Source organism: Rhipicephalus sanguineus, chromosome 7 (assembly GCF_013339695.2).
Source record: "Rhipicephalus sanguineus isolate Rsan-2018 chromosome 7, BIME_Rsan_1.4, whole genome shotgun sequence".
NCBI lineage: Eukaryota > Metazoa > Arthropoda > Arachnida > Ixodida > Ixodidae > Rhipicephalus > Rhipicephalus sanguineus.
Window position 1 is genome coordinate 155,686,076 of NC_051182.1, and position 27,613 is coordinate 155,713,688.

Here is a 27,613-nt window from a genome sequence, read left to right on the forward strand (position 1 = left end):
TGGGGCCTTTGAGGAATGAAGAAAGACTGAATGGAATGAATCATTGGTGTCAAGAAACGCCACTCCTCCAGGTTGCCCAAATCGCTGTTCTGCATATCCCCCACATTGCTAGAGATTTTTAGCGCTGACAACTGATGCAAACAGGATTATGTGTTTTCTATAGCGAAGCAAGGTTTTCAGTCTATTATTGATATCGCTTACTATTAAATACAGTACAACAATTTATTTTATTAGGAATCCTACAACAAATATTTCCGAGTGGCATGCGCAGGACGGTGTGACACTTCTCGGTTACGCTACAACAAAGTGTCGCTGAAAGTTACAGCTCGATGCTTCATTCGGCGATAACTTTGTTCTCCTTTTCACGGAGAAGCCGTGTGTGACTGCGTCATCGCGGATCACGTCCGCGTAGAAAACGACGCGCAGGACAGCAATTTTCACCACCCCTTTGCACTGCCGATTTATTTTTCACAAATGTGTTCCAAATTATTGTCCTTTTGGGAAACGCAGACGTCGAATATTTCCTATGACTCATTTGACTATTTCTTTCTTGAAGTCGGCGATCACGAATACCCTCATTAATTACCTTGGCTCTCTTCACCACAGCTCACACTGAAGTAACGTAACAGTTCGCGACGCATTCAACTCGGCAAATGCAAGCAATCAATCATACATTATCGTTCGTCAAGAATCAGGGGACGCGCGTAAGGGCATTGTATGAATTAAAAATTTAAGGGGTGTCTTTTTCTTTACGTTCGTTCTGTTGGGAAGTGTATATAAACGTACTTCGCTGTAGCCCAGAACAAGAAGCCATTTTGGTGTAATCACCATGGCGAAGGTTCCGAGCATCGGCATTGGCGTCTTTTTCGTCGCATTTGCTTTTCTTCTTTCAGCGAAGCAGAACGACGGCCAGTCAAGTGCCAATGCAGCCCCCACTCGAGGCCCTATTCGATCTCCTGCTGGCTGTACTGGTGGTGCCAGCTGTTTTACAGGTATTCTTAACCGTATAAGAAGACCACCTGGTCCTGGACAGCGACATGGTGGAAGACCTGCTCCAGTACCTCGCCCAGGACCTGTTCCTGGAACACAATCTGGATCATCTGGATCATCTCAAGGAAGACCTTCTGCAATACCTCGTCCAGGACCTGTTCCTGGAACACCTTCTGGGTCATCTTCTGGATCATCTCAAGGGAGACCTTCTGCAATACCTCGTCCAGGACCTGTTCCTGGAACACCTTCTGGATCATCTTCTGGGTCTTCAGTATCCCCTCTAGATATATCTCTACCAACGCCTCTAGGAACACCTCTAGGGTCACCTGAAGGATCCTTCCCTGGAACACCTTTTGGATCATCTCTTGGTTCATCTATAGGATCCCCTCCTGCATCATCTCCTGGAACACCTGCAGCAGAAAGCCCTGGATCAGGTTTGTCAACGTGGGTTTGGGGGATAGTTGCCAAATGGACCAAAGTGTGTCATAGCGCTAGCATACACTGACGAGGAAGACGCAACGGGGTTATTGCTAACTCTTAATCAAAATTTCATTGTCAGAAGAAACAGTGTAGGTGAAACGTACAGGGAAAAAGGTGCAGTCAGCGCACACGAAAACCTTTCGAGTAAGGACGGAGAGTTCAGTTGCAGGCAACGCCACCGAAGGGCGGCTGTTGCAGTCATCACCAGCCCCCGCCTAAAGGGCGGCTCCAACATTCTCACGCGTATCTTTATTCGCATTCATATTCGCAACAGTGCAGTCTATAAACAAAACTTTTCTTCCACATTGACTAGACGTGCAGTCTCGTGACCATCCCAAAAACGGCCCAAGTTGTGGTTACGTTCTCCTAATCTATTGTTGAGGCACCTCTTTGGCTGCCCAATGTAAACTTTAGCGCAAGAAAACGATAAGCGACATACCGCATTGTTTTCACTTGAAACAAATGGGGACTGATGCATTTTTACACATCCTGCACGTCTATTACCTAACGAGTAGGCGGCCTTGCAAATGCTAATTATTTCAGCGGAGCAGAAAATAGCACATCTACCTTTACCTTTCCTGCACTTTTCTTTAAAGGGCTCCTAAACCACCTCCGATAATATCAGTGTAATTTATATTGTCTGTTACATTTTGTCTTTGCCGTGTCTACTAATTAACAAAGATGTAAGAACGGCTGCTACAGAAAATTGTATGTTTCGGTTTCGTGTCATCGTGTAGGATACTTTTCAAATGAGAAGCATTTCTTAGCGAACCAAACGCACTTCAATCGTTCATATTGTCACGGGCGAAACAAGAAAGAGAACTCGGAGGCCACGTCTTCCCCGCAACCAGACGAGAGCAACGTTCTCTGCTTTCACTTCTAAGCTTGTACCTGCCACAGCTGGTGGTTCACACCTGCTGGCATGTCGCAATACTCCTTGTCCGTTCCAAACAGATCATCACCTCGATGTGTATAACAGCGTTTATCCTCAGCACTCTCACTACGCTCCTCGTCTACCTCACTTTTCTTTACCACCACCTTTGTACTATTGGCCTCGAGGCCCACCACTGGAAACGCCGGCGCCACCGTCGGCGTGACGTGCTTGGCAGGATCACGTGGTCTCAGCGGCCGTGTCGGCTGCTTGTGGCGCACTGCCGCGTGCTTTGAAAACGAGTTTCAAGTCCCACATGCGCTGCGGTCTGTTCAAATTCGGAAGTTTTCTCTCATTTTCTACTCAATTGAAACCATTGTAATAGAGTGGCTGCCTCCGAAGGCGACGAACATCGGGCTCTACCGCTCAGTGCCGCAGTGCCGCGCTTACGCAAAGGAGCCCAGTGTCATCCTGCACCGGTAACCGCGGGAAAAGAAACAGCGTGAAGCATGTGTCGTAAAGCTAAGAACCGGCAAGTAGACATCCGCTACGAGTCTTGTGTGCAACAAGCAGCTCCGCGACGAAGACTTTTATTACTGCGTCGGGCCTGCGATGTTCGGTGAGTAGCAGACAGCGCACACTGAGATGATGGCTCGCGCGCGCTTCCCGCCGGCGAATGATGCTTATCTGCCGCAGGATCGTAAAAGTGACACCTTTTACCACGTGCGATGCCATCTCAGAACCTTCCAATGCACCCTCTTGATCGTCGGCCCTGTGCTCAGCGTCCACAAAATCGGCTGCAGATGCGCACGTCATTGTTTAGATACGTTGAATTAAAAAAAAAACGCACAGGGTCCCTTATGCATTCGTTAAAGATGACTAGAAGGCAAAAGCCATCTTCTTCTTGTCAGTCGATGTACCGATTCTCCCGCACCCCCCTCCAAAAGCGTTCTGCACCTAACGCGGTTTTGCACGGCCTCCGTGACCGATCACGGAGGCAATACAGAGCGACCATGACGTGTGAATACGTCATCATGTGACGTCACATTATGTGACGTCATAATGACTCTACATATTTTGGCGATCTGTGACGTCATGATGACGTCATATGGTGACACCATCACGTGACGATTATTTTTTGCATCACTCGTGTTGACGCCGCCGACGCGGGACGCCGACGGGCAACCTTCCCATTGGATGAGGCATGCATTTCTTCATAAGCTACATAAATTTTGCATTGCCTCTGTGATCGGCCCACCGATGATCGGCCCACCGGCCAACCCCACGTATTTTCTTGAAACGCCACCCTGTTGGCGTTAGACACAACACTGCTGCCAAAATTGCTGGGGTACACGCCAAATAATTACTATCCTGTTTCGCGGCTGCTGGTTGCTGCAATACCTTCTATTTCATTCACCGCCATTTCAAGCTCATGTGGGTCCTAGTTCACAGCCGACGTTTGCAGAACAAGTCCGGCAAACGTTACTGTATTTTCTTTCTTTTCCTAGGCGTCGCATGCTACTACATGCTCGGTCTCGTAGACTGGTTCTCCTGAATGAATTTGTTGATGACAGAGAGCGGCAAGTTCACTGGAATGCAAACGGAACGATAATTAAGCAGCATTAAAAAAAAAAGGCGTCGCATTTGCTCACGTTTTGTGTGAGCACCAAACCAGACCAATGCGTTGAATAAAGAAACAGAAGCAGCCGCATTTGCCCGCTGAGAAGACCGATCAATACGCAGTGCGAGACAACTTGTCAAATGACATTGAAACGTACCCGAATTTAGACCGAAAAAAAAAAAACACTGAATCGTCGGGACGGCAGAGCACAAAGTTGCCATGCGCACCGAAGCCGCAGTCAGAAGGAAATTGTTTTTGAACTGCTCTGATAGCGCCCGTGCAACAGTAGTTGTTTGTTTACTCACAAATTCTCATATTTTGCGGCCTAACGTTCACAGCGCGGTGCCAAAACGCGCTCGTAGCAAAAGCGAAACCATCAGTACGAACATACATGCAGACGCTCATATACATGCAGAGGCACCGTCAGTCGTCGCGAACCCGTGCGATCGCTGGCTTGAGGCTTCTTTCTGTTATGCTCCGTTTGGTTATACAGGCAGTCTACTCTAACGAGATATTTTACATAGTTTGCACTCAGCGAGTGACTACCTCTCACGCATGAAGCCAGTTCAGGGGTCTCCAACGCGGTGACAGCGTGAAGCGGGTGCTCGGTTTTCTGCAAAGAGACAGCGACTGTAGACTATCTTGTGCTTTCAGTTCGTCGAAAATGATTATTTTGACAGTAAAGAACACAGTTCATTTCGAAAGTACTTACAGAAATGTCCTGGAGGGCTTCCGCGAGGTGTTATTGTAGAGCGCCGACAGCAAAACCTATGGGGAGCGCGCCGGCGGTATCCTGCCTAGCACGCAATCGAGGCGCGTCCGATAGAGGGCGACTCCGTAACTCCTCGAAGCCAATAGTATACACGGCTATGGAATGCCGTGGCCTCCCTCTCCCCTTTCTCTCCTCCTTACCCTTACATTGACCCTCCTTACCCTCACGTTCCTTTCCCGTCCGCTTAGTATACTTTACTATACATAGCTATGCTATACACGGCTACGTTAAATATGGTTTTATCTGCGTGACGCGAAGGAACATGAGACAACGACGACAGTACACGATGATATACGACAGCATATGACATCCCCGGCCCCAAAGGTGCTCCCCAGCGAAAAACGGCCGTCTATGCGTTCTTTGCAAGAAGCTGCTAGGAAAAGATGTGCGATTTTGCCTGATTTTACATTTCGTAGCTCGAGAACTATTAGCGTAAATATGGCAGTAGAGATACGATGTACAATAAGTACGATATAATGCCAGCACCACATGCCCCAGCGTAAAAGTAAGTTTCTCCGGAATTCATCTGGCTTATGAAGTCGACGTCCCTCACGTGCTCACGCGCAAGCTCAGACTCGCTCTGAGTAGGGTGAAAAATAACCTCGAAAAGGAAAAGTCGCTAGGCGACATATGCACGATTCCTCGTGCTGATCGTACCAACATGTACAGTTGGGCACAAAATAATGCGGACGACGCGCGTGCCGAAATTGCCGTCTGCACCACCTAGTGTCGACGCCGTCTGCTGTCGAGAAGATTGCTATGCTGACTGCTCGGCCAACGCAATGCTTTCGACAGCCGACGGCTCGCCTCTATGCGGCGCAGATGGCAATTTCGCCGAGTGCTCACGTGGTCCGTATTATTTCGTGCCCAAATGTGCATCGCTGAATATGGTGACATTAAAATACACCATCTCCCGCTAAAGGGGACCATGAAGCGATGCGAAGCGGGAGCACTTGCACGATCGCGTTCCGTTGGCGATCGTTGGGGGGAGGGGAGAGGGAAAGTGGAGAGGGGTATGGGAGAGGGGGAGGGGGAGAGGGTGAGTGGATAGGAGGTGTGTTGAGAGGGTATGCGCATGCGCAGTAAGGGTGGTCACGCCGCACACCACCACCACCACCACCACCACCACCACCACCACCACCGGATTGAGCTCCGCCTTAAGATACTTCGCATCTAAAAAGCAATTAAACAACCAAACTGCGATGTCGAAACGGAGCGCGTGGCAGCAAACATGATGGCTGAGAGGCAGTCTCCACGAGCTATGAGATCGTCTGGGATAGCGCGAAGATAATGGGAAAAAGATAGGAACTAAACGGCAAGGCTTCTTTGAAAACACTTCACATTGATAACTAAAAACATGCTCAATAGCAAGTCACGCATTCTTCTCCGGATAAACACACGATACATACGTCAAATCACGAAGCCCATGTGACGAACGCCACTGAAAACCTATCGCAGCTGGAAGCGTTGGTACGTATCTCTTAGGATTGATGAACCCAGCCTTAAAGGACGCGCACACAAGAGGAGAAATTTCAGTGTGCTTGTGAATGTTCTCTTGTGCGCGCGTCCTTTAAGACAGAGTTCACTTATCTTCGAAGCTGAAAACATTGTTAACAAGTCTCCCGTAGAGGCGGCCAAAACGTCTTTCTTTTTCAACGATTGGTCGCCGCTTGTTATTTCCCACTGTATTACTCACACTGGGTTATATTTAAGAAGACAGAACTGCATCCGTTTACAAAACATGTCTTAGAGCTTTCAAGGTTGATATCTCACATTGTTCCTACGGGGCTGAAAAGGAGCTAAGGGAATTATTGTTTTATTTCGCAGCCAATCTGAACGTGTTGGGAAATAAACCGATACGAGGTCCTGGCCAGGGCGGCAGATATTGAAGGCCTCCGTTCTGCTGGATGTTTGTGAGACCATACCGAGTAAATCAATAAATAGTGCAATAAAGCGTTCTGAACTCTAATGCGAAAACTTGGAAAAGAAATTACTCGTGTGCGTGCGACATCTACATGTGCTACGCCAACAGTCGAAGCCAAGCCTGCGTGGAACGCACACACAGCCACAGCGAAAGCTGGAAGAGCGGCCTTTCTATATACTACAAGTACACTTGCAAGGTACCCACTATGCATTAAAACATCATAATTTTTGTGAAGTGGGGAAGCACCATCTATGCCATTATTAGTCAGTCTGCAGAGAAGCAAGGTATCCTCGCATTGTTCCTTTATTATGCCTTACAGATGTGTAGTGGCCGCTACACATTTGTAAGGCATTATGTGGACTTTGTTAATGGTGTCGCTGATGACGATTGAGAATTATGGCTGAGCCTCTTGTAATGGGTTGGAAACTTTAAATGACTCATAGTGACGCAGTTCGCATTGTGTGACACCTTGTTGTTATTTTACTCTTCTATCACGCTATATCGCATACGTTAGCGCAATTGCTTGCCCGACATGACTCCTGTATAGGGTCTTTTTTTTGAAGGAGCTTCAAGTACCGGCGTTGTTCTGTGGTAGAATACTGGACTACCACGCAGAGGCCCCGGTTCAAGTCCCATCCAATACTGGATATTTTTTGTCTCATTTCGCGCGATAGCGACTGCGGACGCCGGCACTTGCAGCGGCAGATGCGGACAACTATGCCACCAAAATCGGTTCTTGGTTCTCATAATAGCTTTCGCTGAAAAAAAAAGTGGAAGAAACGACAGCGACTGCATGACGAAGAAATCGGAGGAAAAGGGCCGCACAGAAAAAACACAGTGCCGTAGAGGACCGACGGTGGCGATTGCAGAGAGGCTGTGAGAATGGGAGCTGAAGGGTACGCTGCCGAAGCATCGGAAAGCAAGTGGAGGAGACGGATATGCCATAGAAAAAGGAACCCGCAGATTTTTTTCGCGATACGTGCGTCTCGGCGGCCAACCACTAAGAGGTGGCGCCATAATAGTGTGGCTGGTAAACGGCGAAAAATGAAGTCATTCTAAGGCATGCGGAGACCTTGCCGACCGTAGAGTTTCCGGAAAGTGCACTAGAGGGAAATCTGGCGATAGTGTTCATGGGAGCAGCAACGCATGGCGCTTCAGCCAGCATGGGGATGTTGGGCAGCACATAGGTTTCCCTAAGCTTCATTCTTTCGACTTCTTGTGGCTCCGTGTCACCTGCATTCACTAGGTCGAAAGGAAATGTTCAGCAAAAGTTGAACAGTCCCACTACACTACATTGATTTCTTTTGCCCTACCAATACCTATCAGCTCACGAGGTTTACAACGAGCCACCGTTTTATCGGAAACACAAGCCGAAGCACAACGATGAGTAATGCCACGAGGGAGTTCAAAGCATCAAGCACGAAGACTACGCAAATCCATGTACTACCCATTATTCCCATGGTGGCTGAATAATCGCAGTGCCACAGTGGCCTCTAGTAAATATTGTAGGAAACTCTACATGGGCGACTTATAACACATACAGAAATCGGGCACTCGCGTTGGTTTCGGACCAACTGTGCATTCAGCACTCCGCCCACACTGCCAATGGCAGCTATTAAACTGGTGTGGCAAAGTGGACTGGTTGGCAAACTTGCATAGCGACTATAAACAGCGCTAAGGAAACCAGAGCAAGCAGAAGAAAGCGAAAGTAGACAAGAAAGGTGCCGACTTCAAACCTAGAGTTATTTAGAGGCGCGCAGGCAATATGTAAACTTACAATTCTAGTTACCTCACATACTGAATATCTAAATGAGATACCGCACTACATCACAATCTCTTTTAGCGCAATAGCACTCGTAACGAAAGCTAACACGGTTAAGAAACAGCAAAGAACACAGCAGCGACACTGCTTTTATTTGAAAAATTGCATGACAATCTTATGAAGTGTTAATTATGGCCATTTGTTGCAATGAGGTACACCGACCGTACTCTGACGCACGTGTCGTCCTGCTACTTGATATGAAATGTTTCTGTTAGATCTGTGATTATTCGATTATTATACAAAAGAACGAGTCAGTTCCAGTCTGTGAAAAGCGTACGAAAGTCAAGCTGTCGCCCCGGTCATGAGTCATTACATATTGCTTTCTACGTTTCGACAAACTTTTCGCTAAGCATTTTGCGGACGCTCGAGCCGGCTCGTCAAAATTTTCTCGCCTCGTAAGCACGAGGCATCTATCTTCAACTCTCGCAACTAGTTTTCAGGGGCGTCGCAGGGAGCTGGAACACCCACCGCGACGTGCCCTTCACAAAATTGGCTTGTCTTAGCATACCTAGTCCTGACACTTGACACACCAGCAGGCACAGTTGCATGGTCAAGGCTTCGGAAATCACTTTGTTGGCTACACCATTGGCCAGACAAGGTCAGGGTTCACACCAGCTTTGAGAACGAAATACTGGCTTACAATAGCATGCCGGGGTGAACACTAACGTTGTGCGGCCCATGGCTCATACGATAACTTGTTATCGGAAGCGTTGAGAACACACGGACTGGTCTACCTTTCCGTACAAATTGTTTTTTGCGTGCAGCAGCAAGTGCACACCATGCGTCGCATAGTGAAATATTATTTTTACGTCCCAAAACCACAGTATGATCAAGATGGACAGCATAATGGAGTGCTCATTAAACATGACGATCTTGTGTTCGTTAACGTGCACCTAAATTTTAGTTCACGTGACACTAGCATTTCGCCTCCATCCAAAGGCGGCGGTCACCACCGTTAATCAATCCCGCGACCTTCGGGCCAGCAGTCGAGCACCACAACCGCTAGACCACTCCGGCCGTGATGACACATTCTGCGCAACATAAATTATCAAATTTGAATAAAAATGGCGCTATTTTCGGCAAGAGGTATTCAGCTTCATGGTGTGTGTAATGATAAATGAAACACGACAGAGAGCTGACATACTGATCGCCGGTCCCGTGTCACATTTGTAACAGTTTACCCTGCTGGCTTGTAGAACATTGCCAAACATAAATTTTTAAATGTTTTGTAGTCATAGTACACTTTTGCTGCACACTGCGTGAGTACTACAAGAGAAAACCTAGCTTCTCAAAAACATCTCCGCTGCTTATTGCTTCTTTAGCGCCAAAGACATTCGAAACAAGAACTGAAAGAATGCGACACCCACATGTATGATCGAAATGTATGATCGAAAATGATGGAAATAGCTACCGTTGGAGATGCTTAAAGAACTGCAGGAATAGAGATAGCTGCAGTTGAACTGACAAAATGCAACGAAATAGCTCATCTATTACACCTTGCATCGACACGCTGAGTCATGGACTTGTTCGTTCAATGAGTCATAAACTTGCGCATTACTGCATTATATTAAAGAGGACAGGCTAAAAAATTGAAGAGGCTGACTACGCTGCTGCTGCATATATGATGTGATGCTGCATTCGAGAAACCCTTTACGAAGCAGTTCTCATCAGTACCATTCAGAGCGACACTACTGTAAAACCTACCATAGTCACTGCCACTAGATAAGAAGCATTATTTAAATTTTGGAAAGTGAAATATGACTAGTGAAAACGTGGTGGGAGTATTACAGCATTTTTTGCAGCTATTCAACAATTATATGCTGACCTAGAAAGAAATCATGTGCCTCAGTTATGGAGTCTATAACCACAAATGACACCATGTGATTTTTCAGAACATCTTTTTTTACTTATTCATTATGGGCATCAATGACAGTGTCGAGAGGTTACTGTTGCTGAATAAAAGAGGCTACATTCAAATATTAGGGCTGATAGAAACACCTGAGAAAGGAAGAGAGAGAGGTAGAATAAACATCTTTACTGGGGTATTACTTAAGCATCGTCTTCAGGGTGGTCTCCCCCTTAGACAACAAAAGAATGGTGAAAGCCTGGGAGGATTACCAGTTCACAATAACCGGTATACTATCCTTAACTCGGGAAAGGGCTTAGGAGGTTTGAAAAATGAGGATATTCTCACGGGGTCGTGACGTCGACGAAGGCAGCTGTCGGCGTGCCGAAGATGAAACTTTTTATTTGACCGAACTTGTGGCCGCCAAACGTCATTGGCAGCTGGTGTGCAAAATGTGTTGTCGCCATCTAAAATCGCTTTGTTGGCAATTAAGGGTTCAGCGGCTGCGGCAAATTTCTTTCGTTTACCGGCGAAAAAGAAAGTATCTCTACGTGCGCGTGGTGGTGGTGGTGGGAGTGATTCCAGTAGTATGTAGGGTGGGGTGCAGATCACGTTTCGGGCTAATTAAGACATGGGTGTCTTGCGCCGAGGTAGCATTATGAAAGAAGTCGCAAGATGAGAAATATTGCGGCTTTTACGCTGCTCCTGTGCAAAATAGGTATGGCGCTTATGTGTTCATGAAGAAGCTGAAAGTGTATTAATGCAATATACATTGTTCTACTGTTTTTTTTATACTTTCGGTCATTCAGAATTCGGTTAAATCGCACATTTTTTCCGGTCCCGCGAAATCTGAATTAACGAGAATGAGAATGTATAATCTTTTCTCAACGTTTTAGCGCGCTAGTCTTTGTAAGTCGCCTGCTTTAGGAACTTACACAATTTGTAAGAGAGGCAGATGCCATAACTGTCAGTAGCACCTGTGTGGCATGCCACATCGCTATTAGCCGGCTGCCATTCTGCAAAACAAGCGAACCCGCCACAGTGGTCTTGTGGTTATGGTGCTCGCCTGGTGACCCGAACATTCACCCGGTCGCGGCGGGTCAACCCGACTGCTGACCCAGCCGCGACGGCTACATCTTCGATGGAGACGGAAATGCTTCAGGCCCGTCTACTGAGATTTAGACCAGGTGGCCGCTGACACCAGGTGGCCAAAATTCCCGGAGCTCTCCACTATGGCGCCCCTCATAATCATATCGTAGTTTTTGGACGTTAAACCCCAGCGATTAATATTATTTTGCAGAACCATTGTCTTTCAAGTTCCCAAAATGCTATCATCGTCCTCAACCGGAATGATTTCCAAGGAGAATATGCAAGAAGTGTTTCTGTGCTGACATCAGTCTGTTGTGAACGCGAGATAGGCGAGTGATTCTCGGCGTATAATATAGCGACCACAGTCGCATAAAATATCTCGTTGATATGCTCGCAACGACTGTCATCACAGAGCGAGATGTCAGCTATTCCAATGAGAATGCAAATTACCGTGAAAGTCATGGCTGGCCTGATCACGCAAGGCGTAGTAACCTCTCTTCGACAAATTTCAGTTGGAATACGAAAACATAGCTAAAGGATCAAGGCGTTCAGCTCATTGTTTTTGCTACTGTATTTCTTTTCCACTTTCAACCCGTTTTGGGGAAACCCAAGGAGGCGCTGCAATACTACATCGAGAATTTTTGCAATACTTTAATCAAGAGCAGCTTCCTTAACTCCACAATATTTTCATGGTATTTCTTGAGTAAAAAATTCTTCTTTGTTTTACGCGCATATTGCCGTAAAGTTACGGAATTTTTTTACTTGATACTGCGCTACATGATTAAAGGGAGCGACAATGAATTTTTATGGTGCCTATTTTCATAAGCGCAACGAAAAGCTTACCGGTGAGAGTGTCTAATCACGGAATGGTAACGTGGAAAACGCAGCGAAACATTTGTAATCAGAATTTTTCTGTCTACGGCGAATATGAAGTCGTACACACAGATGACAACACATGCTGCAAACAGTGAGCGGGAGAGCGGTTCATATTCGAGCGCGGTGGTTTGCTGCGCATGCGTGAACATCGCGCGCATGCGCCCCGGCTCGACATGTTCCACTGGCTACCGCGAAGGCAGCACCGCTTCTCACCGTGCAACTCCTTTTACCTCGTCAGCAGAACTATATAGAGCGGGGATAGATAATAATGTAGATACCCTAATTCTCAGGACTAATTATGGCGCGCATGACGGCATCACACTACGTGACTATACGTACAGCAAAGTGATCGACTCCATAATCCAGCTTAAGGCTCTTCCGCTAGGCTGCGCCACATACCGCATTTAAATGCGAATGCATTTCTTAGTCGGGCTATGCAAGGCATCCGGCGTTGTCCGCGCGCCTCTCCGCTCTCACTCCCTCTCCCATAGCAACAGCTGCGGGCGCGCGCGCTTATCCTTGCCCCTAGCAACCGGAGCAAGTGGTGCGGGCGGAGTAGCGGAGAGTGAGTGGAGAGGAGGAGCGCGCTCTGGCGTGTGAAGGCGCTCGTATCGTGGGAGCTCGGCGGAGCTCTCGCGTGTGTGGAGACAGTGTAGGATAGGGTAGGTGCTGTGCTTCGCCGCTCCTTCTCTCGCCGTTCGCTCTCTCTCCTCCCTGCGCCACCGCCTCAATGCAGTGCGTTTGAAACGCGTTTGTAGCATTTGTGCTGTCTTGGCACAGCCTGAAAACAGCGCGTTCTAAACGCGTTTGTGCTGTATTGAAGGCGGTGGCAACATCCCTGAGGTGATTACGAACGCACGTAAGAAGCGTTCGTTGAAAGAGGCGCCCAAAAGAGAGACACTTGAGCGCGTCGATGTGTCCAGCTTTACGCCATTAAAATTACTACGCCGTGTACTCTCGGCGGAAGAAATGCATGCGAATTTCCTCACAATTCCCTTCGGGGAAGTGGGGGCATTTTTTTTGTGAACTTAAAACACGATTTAAAAATTAAAATCCTGCTCACAACGCGAAAAGGATGCTGGAATCTGTCACCATATTTCGCGGTCTTTGCATTTCTACCAGGATGGTATCACTCGTTCTGGTTAGTTTTCGGTCCCCTTAACCGGATACACCATGTGAGCAGCCGTGCTTTGCTAGCAGCATCGGTTTTCAAAGTCGTATGATCTGCTCCTCGACATCTTGAAGAGTTGATCGAGCAGCATACGTTGTTGACGCCGTACATATGACTGCGCAGTGACACGGTAGGCACTGAAATCTCACTTCGTGTCTTTACTCACATCCAGCATCAATATGATACATAATCTTGAATACCAGTTGCTCGTGTAGCCGGCGCCGATGTGCTGGTAGCAGTGCTTGGTAACAAATACACGTGTTATTGTAATAGTCGGCAAAGATCGCCCTTACAGGATTATTAGGCTTTTTCAGAGGCACCAAATACGTTAAAATGGCCCTTTTTATAAATAAAGATTGTAATCGTTGAACTAGAAGTAGATATCGTGTGTGTGAAGCAGCTCAAGACAGTGGACCAAGCGGTGGAAGGAAAAGGCAACATCAGCAAATGAGAGACTTGCTTTTGCAGGTATCGTTTTCTTCTCTGTCCTGCATCGAAGGATAGTGCACGCGCTCGACAGGGACGTCACAATGTGGAACGGCGACACAATGTGGAACGAGTAAGTTTTAGAGGCTCTCCAGCGGCGGATTGGCAAAACCACGATAAATGAAACAGTAGTTGAAAATAGGAACTCGAAAATACTTTAGGACTATCCGAAAACTTCCTAAACAGGTTGCACTGATCAGCTTTCGCTCCGGTGCTCACGTGTTCGCGTTTTTATTCTCCACGACAGCACTTCTCCATAAAACAGCTCGCTAATCTAAAGAAAATTATGACAGCTTCGCTCTAGAGATGCAAGCCCGGGAAAAGTGCGTGGCTAGGCAGCCTTTGTTGTTTCTATTTACGTTTCTCTTTCGTCTTTTTTTTCTGCCTTCTCGGTGTTTCAACGCAAAAGTGTTTTATGCCGGGGTCCAACAAGGATACACTGACGCACTACCATCAAGGAAATACGTCAGTGAAGTACAGATGACAAAAAAATGTCACCATCTCCCACTAAAAGGAACCATGTGGTGATGCGAAGCAGCGCGTGGGTCGACTTAAAGTTCCGTTCATCACTGGCACCTTGCCCGTGATGAACGGGGAGCACACCATGAATTCACTGTAGCTGCTGTTGCTGTTACTCGCCCCGAACTCTTGTTGGAGCACGCCACGCCGGTTGATCGCGCCTCTGCAGAATCTCGTTCCCCGATGCCATCACGTGATTGCTGAGAGAGTGTGAGGGGGAGAGGCCAGAGAGTCTTACCCAGCCCCTTACACAGGCCAGAACGCGCTAGCACGTGCCAGCACACGTGGTTTTTTCTGCGTTACGCCAAGCTGGGACAGCATACGGCAGCCCGGGCCCCTAAAGTGCTCTGCACGTATCATCATCAAGGCGGTTGAAGATCAAGACGAAGAAGACTTCACCTAGGTGCGAGCACGCGCTCACTAAGTTACAGATGGCTATGGCAGGTTTTAGAAAGCGGACGGTCGCCACTGGAACTACGGACAAAGCCCAGCGCAAAAGCTGCTTCGCATCTAAAAACGAACAGGAAAAGTTTCGTTGATTTCGTTGTCCTGGGAGTCGAGTCCACGACCTCCAACCAGCGTCGATAGTAGCTCTATCTCCCACACATTTTCCCTTTCACAGTTACCTTGGTTGACAAGCGGGGGGGGGGGGAGGAGGGGGTATCGCAGTCTGAGACTGGTGAAGTTAAGTACTGCATCTCGACACTAACAAGTTCCGAAAGGGAGCGCTTTGGTGCTTTCAGATGGTGTCAGCCTTCGGTGCGGTCAAAGACACGCGGCGTCAACGTGCGTGCATCCACGTGAAGCGGTGCTATAGCCTGCGAAACACCTATAAACATTGGGCAAGCTTTCCATACATCGATGTACAAAAACAATAACAAATACTCCTGCGAAGACCCGGTTGAATTTCATTTGATACCGTTTTATAGGTTGTAATTTTTCTGTTTCTTTGTCTGTGTTTATTTGTGTTTGTTTCCTTCTCTCTCTCTCTCTCTCTCTCTCTCTCTCTATATATATATATATATATATATATATAGATATATATATATATATATATATATATATATATATATATATATATATATATATATATATATATATATATATATATATATATATAGATATATACTTCTCGCCCCTTCTATATTTCTTTCTCTTTGTCGCTTCTTCTTTCGTTCTATTTCTGCCCATTCTGTCTATATTTTCATTTCTTTCTGTCTTTCTTTCTCTGTCTTTCCAACCTTCTTTTTCTCTATGCTATGCTTTACTCTCTCCCTTTCACATTTCTCTCCTTCTCACCCTCAGATTTCAGTCCCTCAACCCAGTGCTATACAGAACGGCATTCCAAGGAACAACGTTCCAAGAACTTGCTCCTTATGGGAGGAACGGAGGAGCGCAGAGATACGTTAGGGATTGGTCGAAGTGTAACAGTAACTCGTTACGTTTACGAGGGAACGGCCGAGGGAACGGCGTTCCTTCTGTAAACGATCCACGGCATTGAAAAGACGTGCACATTTACGCGGCATGCCAAGCAGAGCAGGGCGGTCGGGCGACCGCGTAAGCAGCATTAAACTACCGCTGGCCTGTCACGTGACTACGTTGCATCCTGGTTTTCATTTCAAAGTATCTGCCGGGGCGTAGGGAAGCGCGGCGCTGGAACTGACCACGTTCGGGGAAAAGAAAACAAAACAAAACAGGTGACTTTATTTATTTATTTATTTATTTATTTATTTATTTATTTATTTATTTATTTATTTATTTATTTATTTTTTGCGTTTGTCTGAGCCAGTCTGGACAGCAACTATGCGACGTTCTGGAGTCTGCAGGCATCGTGGAGACCCTTTACTTGGCATTCGAGAGCCATTGAACCCTTTCTCAAGCCAACCACTAGGAAGGGGCGCGCTTTTAACTTGTTGACATATTTGTTCGGCCAGCTCACAATTCGTTTTGTGTTTTTGTGTGTCTGTTTTGCGATGCGCATTTGGGCTGTTCTGCTAAGTGTCCCCGTGACGTTTTCGGTATAATCAAAAGGGGGTGTGGCCTATGGGGACACCAACGAAAAACCGAGGCGCCCGCGCGTAGTTCCGCGAGATGTTCGAGCGCCAGAGATAGCAGAGCGAATCCGCCAGCAATTGACTGAACGCTCGCAGCCGAAAAACTCGTGCTAGCCACCAAAACCCCGCGCGGTCGCCTCTCGCTTCGTATGAGAGGACTTCCCCCTCTCCCATTATCCTCTCCACTTCCCCTATTCCCTCCACCTCTCACTTTCCTTGCTTCTCTCCCCCTCTGAAACGGGGGGTCTAAATGCCGAAACGCTGCTTCGCGTCCCCACATGGTCCCCTTTAGCGGGAGATGGCGTGACTTCTTTCTCGACGGCTGGTCTTTTGGCAGCTGTCGACAAATCTACAGCCATTTGACACCCGGTTGCGTGGATGGCGGGGAAGAGGCCCCATAACGCAGTGGACGCGGGTGCCGGAGTGGCGCGTGCCCGGTCCTTTCAATGGTTACGTTTGGGCATACATTGCTTCAACGTTCTAGTTATCTCCACGGCTATCGGCCCAGTTCAGTTTGACAGCCGCCGCATCGGAAACATCTCTGTCATGCAATACACGATACGCGTACATTCAGCGTTACGCTCGTATCGCTCCCACTAAGCCTGCCCTCGCCCCTACGAACTTTGTTGACTTTGTTCTCATTTGCGTACAACACGGCAGTACCCTCCAGTGCTTCGGTGGAACGGTTCTTCAGCATTGCGAACGAAGTGCTAACAAAAAAAATGCCCCCACCTCCCCGAAGGGAATCGTGGAGAAATGCGAATGCATTTCTTGCGCCGAGAGTACACGGCGCAGTAATTTTAATGGCGTAAATTAATGACGAGACGAGGATTTGTACCGTAACCATTTATTTACACATTCATCAGCACCTGTTTGTGTTGTCATTGTACCTGACGGCCATAATCTCAGCCTTGTGGTCGCCGTTGACGTTTCACAGCGGCGTCTCGAGCACACATTTCGAGAGGCGCCCAGCCAGCGGAAGGGAGAGTGGGGCGCAGGGAGGAGAGAGAGCGAACGGCGAGGGAAGGAGCGACGAAGTACTGCACCCAATGCCACCTAGAAGAGCGGTGCGGAGCCGGCGCGCGCCCGCGCAAACCGCGGTGAGGAGGCGGAGCGCGCGCAGTCACGTGGGGTGTGACGTCGCTGCGCCGTTGCTACAGACGCTCCTCTCCTTTCCTCGCGCCGTTGCTATGGGACGGCGGATTCAGGGTCGCTTATAAAGTGCATTCGCACTTAAAATGTGTTCGTCTGTTGGACAGCAGCATCAATATGCAACTCTTACGGAGTTCAAGCATGATATTTTACTGAGTTGCGAATATTTATAGTGGACTTTATTCTCCACTCGTACTGCAATATTGAATCAGCGCTCATTGAACGCCTATATATTTTGCAGTTGGCTGTGCTTCCTTGCTCAAGAAATATTGGTGCACGTGGAGAAATTTGTATTTGAACATCTAAAGCGCAGTATCCTGACTGCGCACTTGAAGAGCAACGGGAAAAGTGCAACGTGTGTTGCGCTTGTGATCGATAAGCACCGGTGTAGTTAGTCATGCCTCAAGTATATCCGGTGTTATCTAAGAAAATCGCTATAGGAACGTTAATTTAGATACATTTTATGTCAATATAAACTGCCGCGGCAATGTTCTAATGCGTGTAATACACCTATTTTGATGTGAGTTTTGAGTTGCTCACTTTATTTCAACTCAGGATTTGTCTTAAAAGACCAATTGTAACCTTAATGCAACGACACGTTCCAACTTTCGAATTGTAACTGGAACGCGTTCCTTTCGCATTAAGGAAACTTGAACCGTGAACTCATTTGAAAATCGAAGGAACGAGGAACGAGCTTTCGTTCCTGTTTCAGAAGGACGTGTACAACACTGCACGTGACTAGAGTTACGTGCTTTTGGCGAGCACGTCACGTCACTAGTTCTACATGATTTTACGTCACGTGAATAGCGCAACGTGTTTTGGGCGGAAACATGTCACTTGAATAGTAGTACCTGATTTTACGTCACGTGACCAGTTTTATGTGATTTTGACGGGAACGTGTCACGTGACTGGTGTTACGTGATATATTTCTGTGTCGCTCCCTGTATTTTCTATCACTTTTTTGTGCATGTTTCTGCATATTTCTCTTTATGTGTAATTCTATCTTTGTCTTTGTATCGTTGATGTCTTTCTTCCATTTCTATCTCTCTATTTGTCCCTTTTCCTTTCTTTCTAATTTTTTTCTTTCTCTTGCTTCTTTTCTATTTTTCTCTAGGCCATCAGGTTATTGCATTCCACGCCGGAAAAAATGGTGCACGTGTTGTGGGAGCGAAGCAGAAAATGAAGAAGAGGACGAACAGAGTGCGTGCCGGTTAATGATGGTGATATCTTCTGTTCACACTACCCGGCGCAACGAAAGGTGAAACTCCGCTGTTTAAAACCTAAATAAATAAGACAAATTCACGACACCAGCATGGCTTCCTTAATTTACTGTTCCATCCTATGTTAGGTGTGCCAAGGAAGGCACACCGCAGAGTAATTCGCGTCATCTAGGAATGCGAACAGTTCTCCAACTGTTCAAAAATTACGATTCTAAGAACTATCGCACCTCGTCCCACTCTATAATAAATTATTGCATTGCGCAGGAAGAAGAACGCATTACGCGAACTGACTCATAGATAATAGACATCGACATATACCGAAGCGCAATCTTCGATTCTCCTTTCAGCCCCCCCCCCCCTCAATCGGGGCAATGCAGCGTTCAATGAGCTATCACTACCGAAGCTTCTGACATTGCAAGCTCTCAATATCGCAAAAGGAAGACAGCACCGTTATGCAACATGTGCGTTCTCTAACCTCATGGGTGCATTTGCTCCAGAAGAAGACATGCAGAAGAGAGAAAACATCTGCGTTTTATGTAAATAAATGTAAAATCTCATCGCCATTTCCTGCAAAGTACTCCACAGGGATCGTACATTTCAATTAAACGTCGTGAGGGTGCTTCATGACAGCTGACTAAGAACGTATTTTAGTGAATAATAAAACTCTCGCTAAGAAATGCTTCGCAATAAAAAATATGCAGGATCAGATGGGATTTCAACACGGGTGCTCTTTGCGGCAGTCGAGTATTTTAACACAGAGCCACGCTGGGGCTTGAAATTCGTTCACGAAAAGACCCTATACAGGCGTCATGTCGGCCAAGGAAGCGCGTTAACATACGCGGCAGAAGAGTAAAATAACAACCAGGCGTCACACAATACTAAATGCGCAACAAGTCTGTGCTCTAAGGCATCCCACCCACTACAAAAGGCTCAGCCATAATTCTTCATCATCCTCAGCCACATGCAGCACCAGTAACGTGCACATAATGCTTTACAGATTTGCAGCCAGTACCTCGCTTATCAACAGAAAGAAGAATAATGGCATAGTGCATGCTTCCCTACTTCCGAAAAATTCTGATTTATGGCGTAGTGGACGCCTTGCACGCTAAATTCAATTAGTTGCCCCAAGAGAGCCTCGAAAAAGACGCTCTGCTCACAGAAACTGGCATGTTAGCACCTTCTGAAAGCTTGAGCTATAAGCCCACTGCGTCGTCCGCAGCTCGTGGCTTCATTGCAGCTGCGGAGGTGTGGGACATATAACAACACGGCGATGCGCAATTTCAACGCAGGCCGCACCCCACTTCGGCGGCTGCAAGACACCGAACACACACAGACAAGCAGCGGAATCGGCGACGTCTGCGTTGCGCATATCATTCACAATAACAAAGACATTGCGCTCGCCACCATCTACCTGAGAACTGTCAAGAGCCCCTTCCACACATGCACACGGGTTCGAGAAACGTGCGTGTGTTCTGCATCATAACGGACAAGTGTAAACACTACGTATCGGCTTACCACATCTGGTGTTCGTAATACCCATGTTGCTATTGGCATCGTTACGCAACTGAAACAACTGGTTATACAACACATTTGAGACTATTCACCATATCTGTGTGTGTACACCATTTGCGCCTATCCTAAGCTCCATTTTGTAATGTCTTGCTTAATGTAAAAAATTACGCCACAGTCCCCTCCCGGTGCATGCTTCGCATTACATCGATTCCCCCGGTAGGTGGGATCTGCACAATTTTTTCTGTGCTCACGATGCCTTCAAGCGCGCATCATAGGTTTACAGCAGCGTAGCAAATGATTTCATTTTTTTCTTGATGTCTGTTATCTTATATTAAATCTCAATAATTCATTTCATTAGTAATTCTATAGTAAAAGTATTGAAGGGGCATGTACAGGAAGGTGTGGCACCTCTACTGTAAATACAGCTGAAAGTTCAACATCGATGTCTCATTCGGCGATATATTTTTTGTTTGTCGTTTAATAGCGCGGCTTTATATGGCTAAGTTCTGGTAGATGGCGTCCGCGGAAAAAACAACGCGTAGGACAAAAGTATTCTGCGCCTCTCGACATCACCGGTGTCATTGCAAATGTCTTTCCTAAACTTGACCTTCCGGAAAACGCAGACGTAGCAACAACTATATCTTATGATATATTTGACTATTTCTGTCTTCGAGCCGGCGATCATCAATACACTGATTAATTATCTTGAATATCTTCACTACAGCTCACAGCAAAATAACGTAATATTACTTTATGCAAATGCAAGCAGTCTTTAGGATCATACATTATCGTTGCTAAACAATCAGAGAACGCGTTTAATGGTAATGTTACTATTAAACATTTAGGGGTGCCTTTTTCTTGACATCTGTTCTGTTGGAAAGTGTATATAAACGTTCCTGGCTGAAATCCAGAGCATGAAGCCCTTGTGGTGTAATCACCATGGCGGAGATTCTGAGCACCCGCATTGCGCTCTTTTTGGTAGCTTTTGTTTTGCTTCTTTCAGTGATGCACAACGACGGCCAGTCATGCGCCAATGCAGCCACCACTCGGCGCCCTGGTCGACCTCCTGGCTGTGCTGGTCCTAGTTGTTTTGCAGGTCTTGTTCAGCACATAAGAGGTCCACCTGGTCGAGGACAGCAACCTGCTCGAGGACAGCAACCTGGACAAAGGCAACAAGCTGGTCAAAGACCTGTTCCAGCACCTCGTCCTGGACCTGTTCCCGGATCACCCACTGGATCATCTCCTGGATCATTATCATCATCATCATCTACAGAATCATTATCTGGTGCACAACCTCGTGATGGTAACAACATTCATCGTTCGTTTTCTAATTCAGATTTTCGTCATTATTGAAATGCATAAAATTCTTTGCAGTGGTAGTGCCAATCTTACTAGATCTTTCTGTGAATATCCCGGTAATCTGTCTATTGCAAAACAACATAAAAAAGGGGTGATGCCCTTATTTTTCATCAAGCTTGTCAGAGGTTAACCGTTGTCTAAAAATCAAGCGATATGACAAAGTGTCGTTGGGTTATGAAATAAGATTCCTACAGTAACTGCGAGAAATTTGCGTTTTTCAGCTGAGGCACCTTTTCCTTCGCCGCGGCGCTCCCCGTGAACGTTTGAGCGAGAGAAGGCGTGCTCTCCTTCCTGACGCTGTTCAAGCCTTGCTCGTTCAGTGCAACATTGTTCATCGCCTAACGACTGCTAACGAATGGCTTCACTGGACGATTTAAGTGCCCTCTCAGTGGTTTGCTGTCTGTGTACACCGCATCGGACCAGACTATTTAAGACACCGTGCTTTCATCTGTCACGTGCGCCTACAAGACCACTACGCACGCGAGCACAGCATTTGCGACTTTCATTTTCTTGCACGGACGCGAGCCATCACGCACGCTGGACACCATGGCTTCCTACCCACCTGACTCATGTGAATACACTGCAATTTCTGATGCCACCAGGTACTAGAAGATTGCCTATAATTAGCCCGTTCGCTGACAAACAAGGACCAAAAACACCAAAAGCTAAGGTACGACGCCGACCGACCTCTCCCTACTTTCATGGCAGGTGCCTTTTTTTAGCTTTGAATTTCATCAGATACTCCTGGCCTTTCGTAAAATCACTAGCCAAATATCATGGCCCTACCGCATTCTCGCTCGTACATCCCCAGTCAATTGAGGTTCAACGTTTAACACCGGCCCCAACCCTTCCGTCGTCGTGGCAGAGAAATCGTCCATGTGAGTCGCCTCAAGCCTTATTATGACCCTGGTATATTGAGGACGCCTTAAGTCGCCAGGATGGCTACGCTATTCCCCGGGGGTCCATGTAATGAACAATACAAGACGACGACGAAGCAGCCAAGGAAGCAACCCAAGCTCTCGCGACCCGACCTCTCGCTTGCCTGGACTTTGGCTCCTTGGCACCGCCGTTCCGTGACGTTCGCCCTTAACGTCCTTCGTCGTTCTTTGACGTTTATACGTGAAGAAATCACGAGACGTCGCTAACAATTGCTACTCAGCATGTTATTCTGTCACACCTTGGTATCCATGACAAAAAGTTGCGACGAAATAGCAACCTCCCGCAACATGCGCAACGTAATAATCAGCTGCGTTACAGCGTACCAACAGGTTAAGTAGAAGATTACCGTTCCTTCAAGGGAAGCTGAAGTTGTTTTAGAAATCGGTAAAGCTTAGGTCGTTAACAAAGACAGACATAATTGTCGACGATGCCATAATTTTTTTCTGCGGTTATTGCTGCAGGAGCTTTAGAATCCGCGAAAGAAAAGTTTGTCTTGCTCCGCGCACGCGAGCACGCCGCAAATGTGGGCGTGGAAACCAACATTTTCTTCGGTTGCTTTGGTGGAGCCGTGCTGCACTCCAGCCGCTCACTGATCCGAGCTGCGATAGCACTGTTTATATCACGAAGGCTCAAGTAAGGTGAAAGTTCTGCAGCTGGATTACGATACACTCTAAGAAAAAAAATGGCTTATTTAGGGAGGGTTCCTGCCACCCAACAATAATCGCCATCTGTCTCGCTCGCGTTTGCTTTCTTGAAAACCCGGCTCTCGTCACTTTTCTATCAAGAATGCTATGTCACGCTGAGAAGGCGCGCACCATTAGGACCGGGAAGTGCCGAGACCGCGATGATAACGCGAGGAAAGTACGAGAGGTAGATGACGATTATCGTTGTGTGGCAGAAATACTCACCAAATACTCGATTTTTTTCATACAGTGTATCTTTCGAGTCTTTAACCGTGGCCTCCGTGACGAACCTGAGACATGCCGTTGCCGGAGCTAATCGAGGAGGCTACGCTCCGGCAGTGCTACTGTTGCAGATAACTCTGCGTACGGAGGATGATGCCACCGCGTTTGCTCAGCATCTGAAGAAGCCCTGCGGCCACAGCCTGTGTTTTTCGCCAGAAAGTGCTATTTGCGCTCATTTTAGAGAATTCTCACTTGCGGTTTTTGAATTTAGCAGGAATCAAACTGTTCTTACATGCACCGAAGTCAATCTTTTTAAAAAGTGCTTCAGTTTCCCTGTAAAGGGAAAAACACTACCATCTGCTCTTGCGATGCAAGAATCAGCCAAGAAAGCCTGTGCGATTTTCGCCGGACTAAAGCTTTGCACTTAAAGAAAGGAAAACTGCCTACAAGTTGATAAGAAACCAAAACGCACAGATTTATGCAACGATTGTTAACTTGTTGACACGGCGAGGTTAACTTGATCACACGGCGAGGGCAAAGGTAAGTCAGGACTTGAAATATCATCAACTTTGAATGCTCAAGGTCACTACACTTTTATTCTAAGTGGTTGAAATTTATATCTGCATAGCCCAATTACACGTATGTGTAATGCCTTTCTGCATTTCATGTGTTTTCGTGGCTGTTTTTGCGAGGTTTGTGTTTACGTATTCTGCATAGGTGCGTGTTTGCATTCATTTTCCCGCGTCTTTAATGTGGTTTTATTGTGGTGTATTTTAGGAGGTGTCTTGCCAAGGTATATGTTTATAAATTAATTGCAAATGTACTGTAACTATGTTCCACCTACTACCGCTGAAAAGCTACAAGAGCCATGCAGCCGTATCTCTGCAGCCAGACCTGACTTATGGAAGAAGATGCGCATGCGTCGGTTGCCTTCTATCATGCATGCTTGGTACGAATCTCTCCTTTGGGGTTCGCGTTGCTTCTCTCTAAACCTGCACAGGCAAAGACGATGCACGCTATCTCTATTTCCCGCAGCGCACCGCTTGTAGGTCAATGTTGAATTCTAAGGTGATTTGACGTTGTTCAGAGAACCGTGCTAACAACGCTGATACCAGGGAATTTTCCCTTGGTATGGGTCTATAATTTCTGCGGGTGCAAAACGAGCGATCGCAACCGAGTTTGCCACTATGTATAAAGTGATAATCAAATGGTGGGCATGGTACTTGAAACGGCATAACAAATCTTTAAAGTTGCCTAACTACGTCACATTTAACAAGGGAGAATTACATAAGGATAAAAAACATTTCTTACAGTTTGCAACACCTTCTATACTGCAATTACAGGGCTGGAAATTAGTTAAATAAATATTTGTTCTTATTCCGTAGTGCTGGCAAACGCGTGGAGACGTCCGGTGACGGGGAATTATGGCCACGGCATCGGCTGACGGGACTCGTTCTGCTGGGTAATTGTCCAACGACGACGATTGAACCAATCAATAGTTCAATAAAGGTTTCTCAGAAAAATATAAAAACCTGCATCAGCAGAACCTACTGCTTCACGTGCAGCACATTTCTCTTTCAGTATCATGGAATTCCGATCGAGCAGACTGGCGTAGACTACGCATGTCTACGCGATCTAAATCTAAAGTCTAAATTTAATAGACTCGCCAATTGCACTAGACTACTGCGGCGGGTAACAACCGTAGCTAGAGAACACAAGAGTGCCTCTTTCGGCCGTTTAGCACGTGTGCATTGAAAACGAAAAAAAAAACAGCGTTAGCAACAGAGCTCAGTTCGTCTATATCGTGTTGTCTTGTACTAACTTTTCCTCGGTCTCTAGGCAACGGACTCCTTGGGTGTCCTCTAGAAGCGTTCTCGTATTGACGCTTTCTGTCTAAACAATCAGTGACGTAAGGAGTCGGAGCACTTCGTCCGCGCTTCCTCTGCTCGAGCAGAGGCTTAGCGCTGCCATCGCCAGGATCTGACCGCGCTAAAATTTTACATAAGGCAAATGCGATGATCATCACAGAAGTTTTATGCGCATTAAACGGCTCCTGAACGACCTCTGAAGATACGAAAATGGACGCGTTGTTCTGTCCCGACGTTTCCCGTCTTTTCGGCACGATTCGTAACGTCAACAGTCCGTTCATGTGACGTCACGAGGAAACATCTTTTGATTGGTCTATAGGCGAGGAATATCAGCTGTGAATTGTCTCTTACCCTATTTTTGCCATGTAGTCCCGCACACGTTATGCCTCGTCTCGCATAGCTATCACGCGCAATGAACTGATTTCACTTGGTTTTGTCCGTTAATGACTAACGCAGCCGGAGATCACAGCGAGTAGCCGAGAAACACCAAACCCTGATAGGATTAACGCTTAGTGGTGACATTGTCCACGCATTTTAAGAAGAAATAAGGGGCAAGGAGGAGCTCGAGCCCGCAGGAAGGGTAACATAACCAAGATAAAAGCCACCCTCTCATTTTTGAATTCAGAGTGCTTAAGGGGCCCTTTACCATAGCTGCTTTCTGTGTAGGGACAGGTGATGCCGCAAAACCATTATGGAGGTTGGTCACATTTGTCACCGTTTTATGTCTCAGCAACTGTCGCCTGCACGTGTTGTTAACTGCAGCCGCCATTAGAGCTACACTCACAAGCAAATTCGGCGCAGTCGTAGAAGTTTTCTGTCGGATAATGTCCGAACTCGATAAGAATGCCAATAGCGCTAAGCTCTGCATAAGATTTCTCACTATAAGACCTAAAGGACAGTGTGGCGCTACCGTTGCGGCGCCATGCCAGTTTCATGAAGGAGACTGTGCCATACCGTCCTGTCATAATTATGGGAAATAAAAGAGATATACACGTATGTAGCTCCATTACCGTGGAACACGAAGAAGCGCGTCGCACGGGCACCCAGCGATTCCCGTTCGTAGAGACCAAAGCGCCAATGACGCCAGTATTAGAGGTACGCATGTAGGGTTCCTCGGCACCAGTAGAATCTTGTTGGGCAGATTTACATACTCGGCGTGCGACATTTGCTCTACTTTTTGCTCCGCTTTATTGACTCCCTGCTTGTTACGGCAGTTGAGATACGCGTCGTCTGCAGCGAGTTCCACCAGATTGATTTCCCCATGAGGTATAGTCACGTAGCGACGCAGAGCTGCGCCGACGCAGAGGAGGCACATAGGGAGGGCCATCCGCTCGCTCGGCGAGGCAGTGGCGTGCTCTCTTGTGCCACGCCGGAGTCAGCCCCGTGTTTCCAAAACGTTTTAACGATTTCAAGCTAATTAATAGAATTACTTCTTCTGTATTTATGGTAATTATGTTATTTTAGACCTTCTTTTTTTCTTGTTAACCCGGGTTTGAGCATTGCTAGCCTTGGTACGGCCTGTATTGAGCGCTTTACCTTCAGCGTGACCGCGCCACATTGTGTGAATGGACGGCAAGCCGGTCCCCAAAAGTGTACTGCACTTAACAGGATGAACATCAGTCTATATAGAAGGCAACGGCTTCACTAAAGAACAATACGCCTTAAGTTAGGCCTTCTGCATGGGCAAGTATGTAATTGTCCAAGAAAACGAAAACGAATAAAACTGCGTACCATATATGGCTCTTGAAAGCCTAACATATTTGTGGATGTGTGTCCAGAATGGTGTGTGCCATATTTTACGTCACACGGTGGCTCATCAGAAGACGCATACAGCCGAACGAGCCAAATCAGATAGGGAAACCAAACAAACTGTAAAATCAATTTTCGAAACTGAGGATTGCAACATGAAAAGAAGAACAGCGCAAAAGACAAGGACTGACGAAGAACACACCACACAGCGCTGACTTTCAACAATGACTTAATAGCTGAGCGTTGTTCATAAATGTGCGAGAAAATTGCACATGCCTAGAAGGGTGCAGCCAACAACCACTGCGATATAATACCAGCAAAACTCTTGTCACTTGTTGATTGAGCAGGAAGCCAGTGTACAGCTTAAAGTTGATCTAGATACGCAATC

At 46.9% G+C, this 27,613-nt stretch overlaps 1 protein-coding gene and 2 long non-coding RNA genes across 4 annotated transcripts; 2 read left to right on the plus strand and 1 right to left on the minus strand.

Moving 5' to 3' along the window:
• Positions 1-208: 208 nt before the first annotated feature.
• LOC119400343 (uncharacterized) lies at positions 209-1,254 on the minus strand. The gene is made up of 2 exons (XR_005185067.2): positions 1,146-1,254; positions 209-1,073 (listed from the first exon to the last, which is right to left on the minus strand). It is a non-coding gene; the product is annotated as an uncharacterized LOC119400343 (long non-coding RNA).
• LOC119400342 (tetra-peptide repeat homeobox protein 1) lies at positions 830-18,977 on the plus strand. Of its 2 annotated transcripts, none has more exons than XM_037667363.2 (2): positions 830-1,424; positions 18,788-18,977. In XM_037667363.2, exons 1-2 carry the CDS (start codon positions 830-832, stop codon positions 18,886-18,888), a joined length of 696 nt encoding a protein of 231 aa, XP_037523291.1. In that variant the 3' UTR covers positions 18,889-18,977. The 2 variants fall into 2 exon arrangements, with proteins under 2 accessions (XP_037523291.1, XP_037523292.1); XM_037667364.2 differs by lacking the exon at positions 18,788-18,977 and adding an exon at positions 6,562-6,730.
• Positions 18,978-21,276: 2,299 nt separating this feature from the next.
• Positions 21,277-25,139, plus strand: LOC119400977 (uncharacterized). Its single transcript, XR_005185334.2, has 2 exons — positions 21,277-21,708; positions 24,994-25,139. It is a non-coding gene; the product is annotated as an uncharacterized LOC119400977 (long non-coding RNA).
• Positions 25,140-27,613: the final 2,474 nt, after the last annotated feature.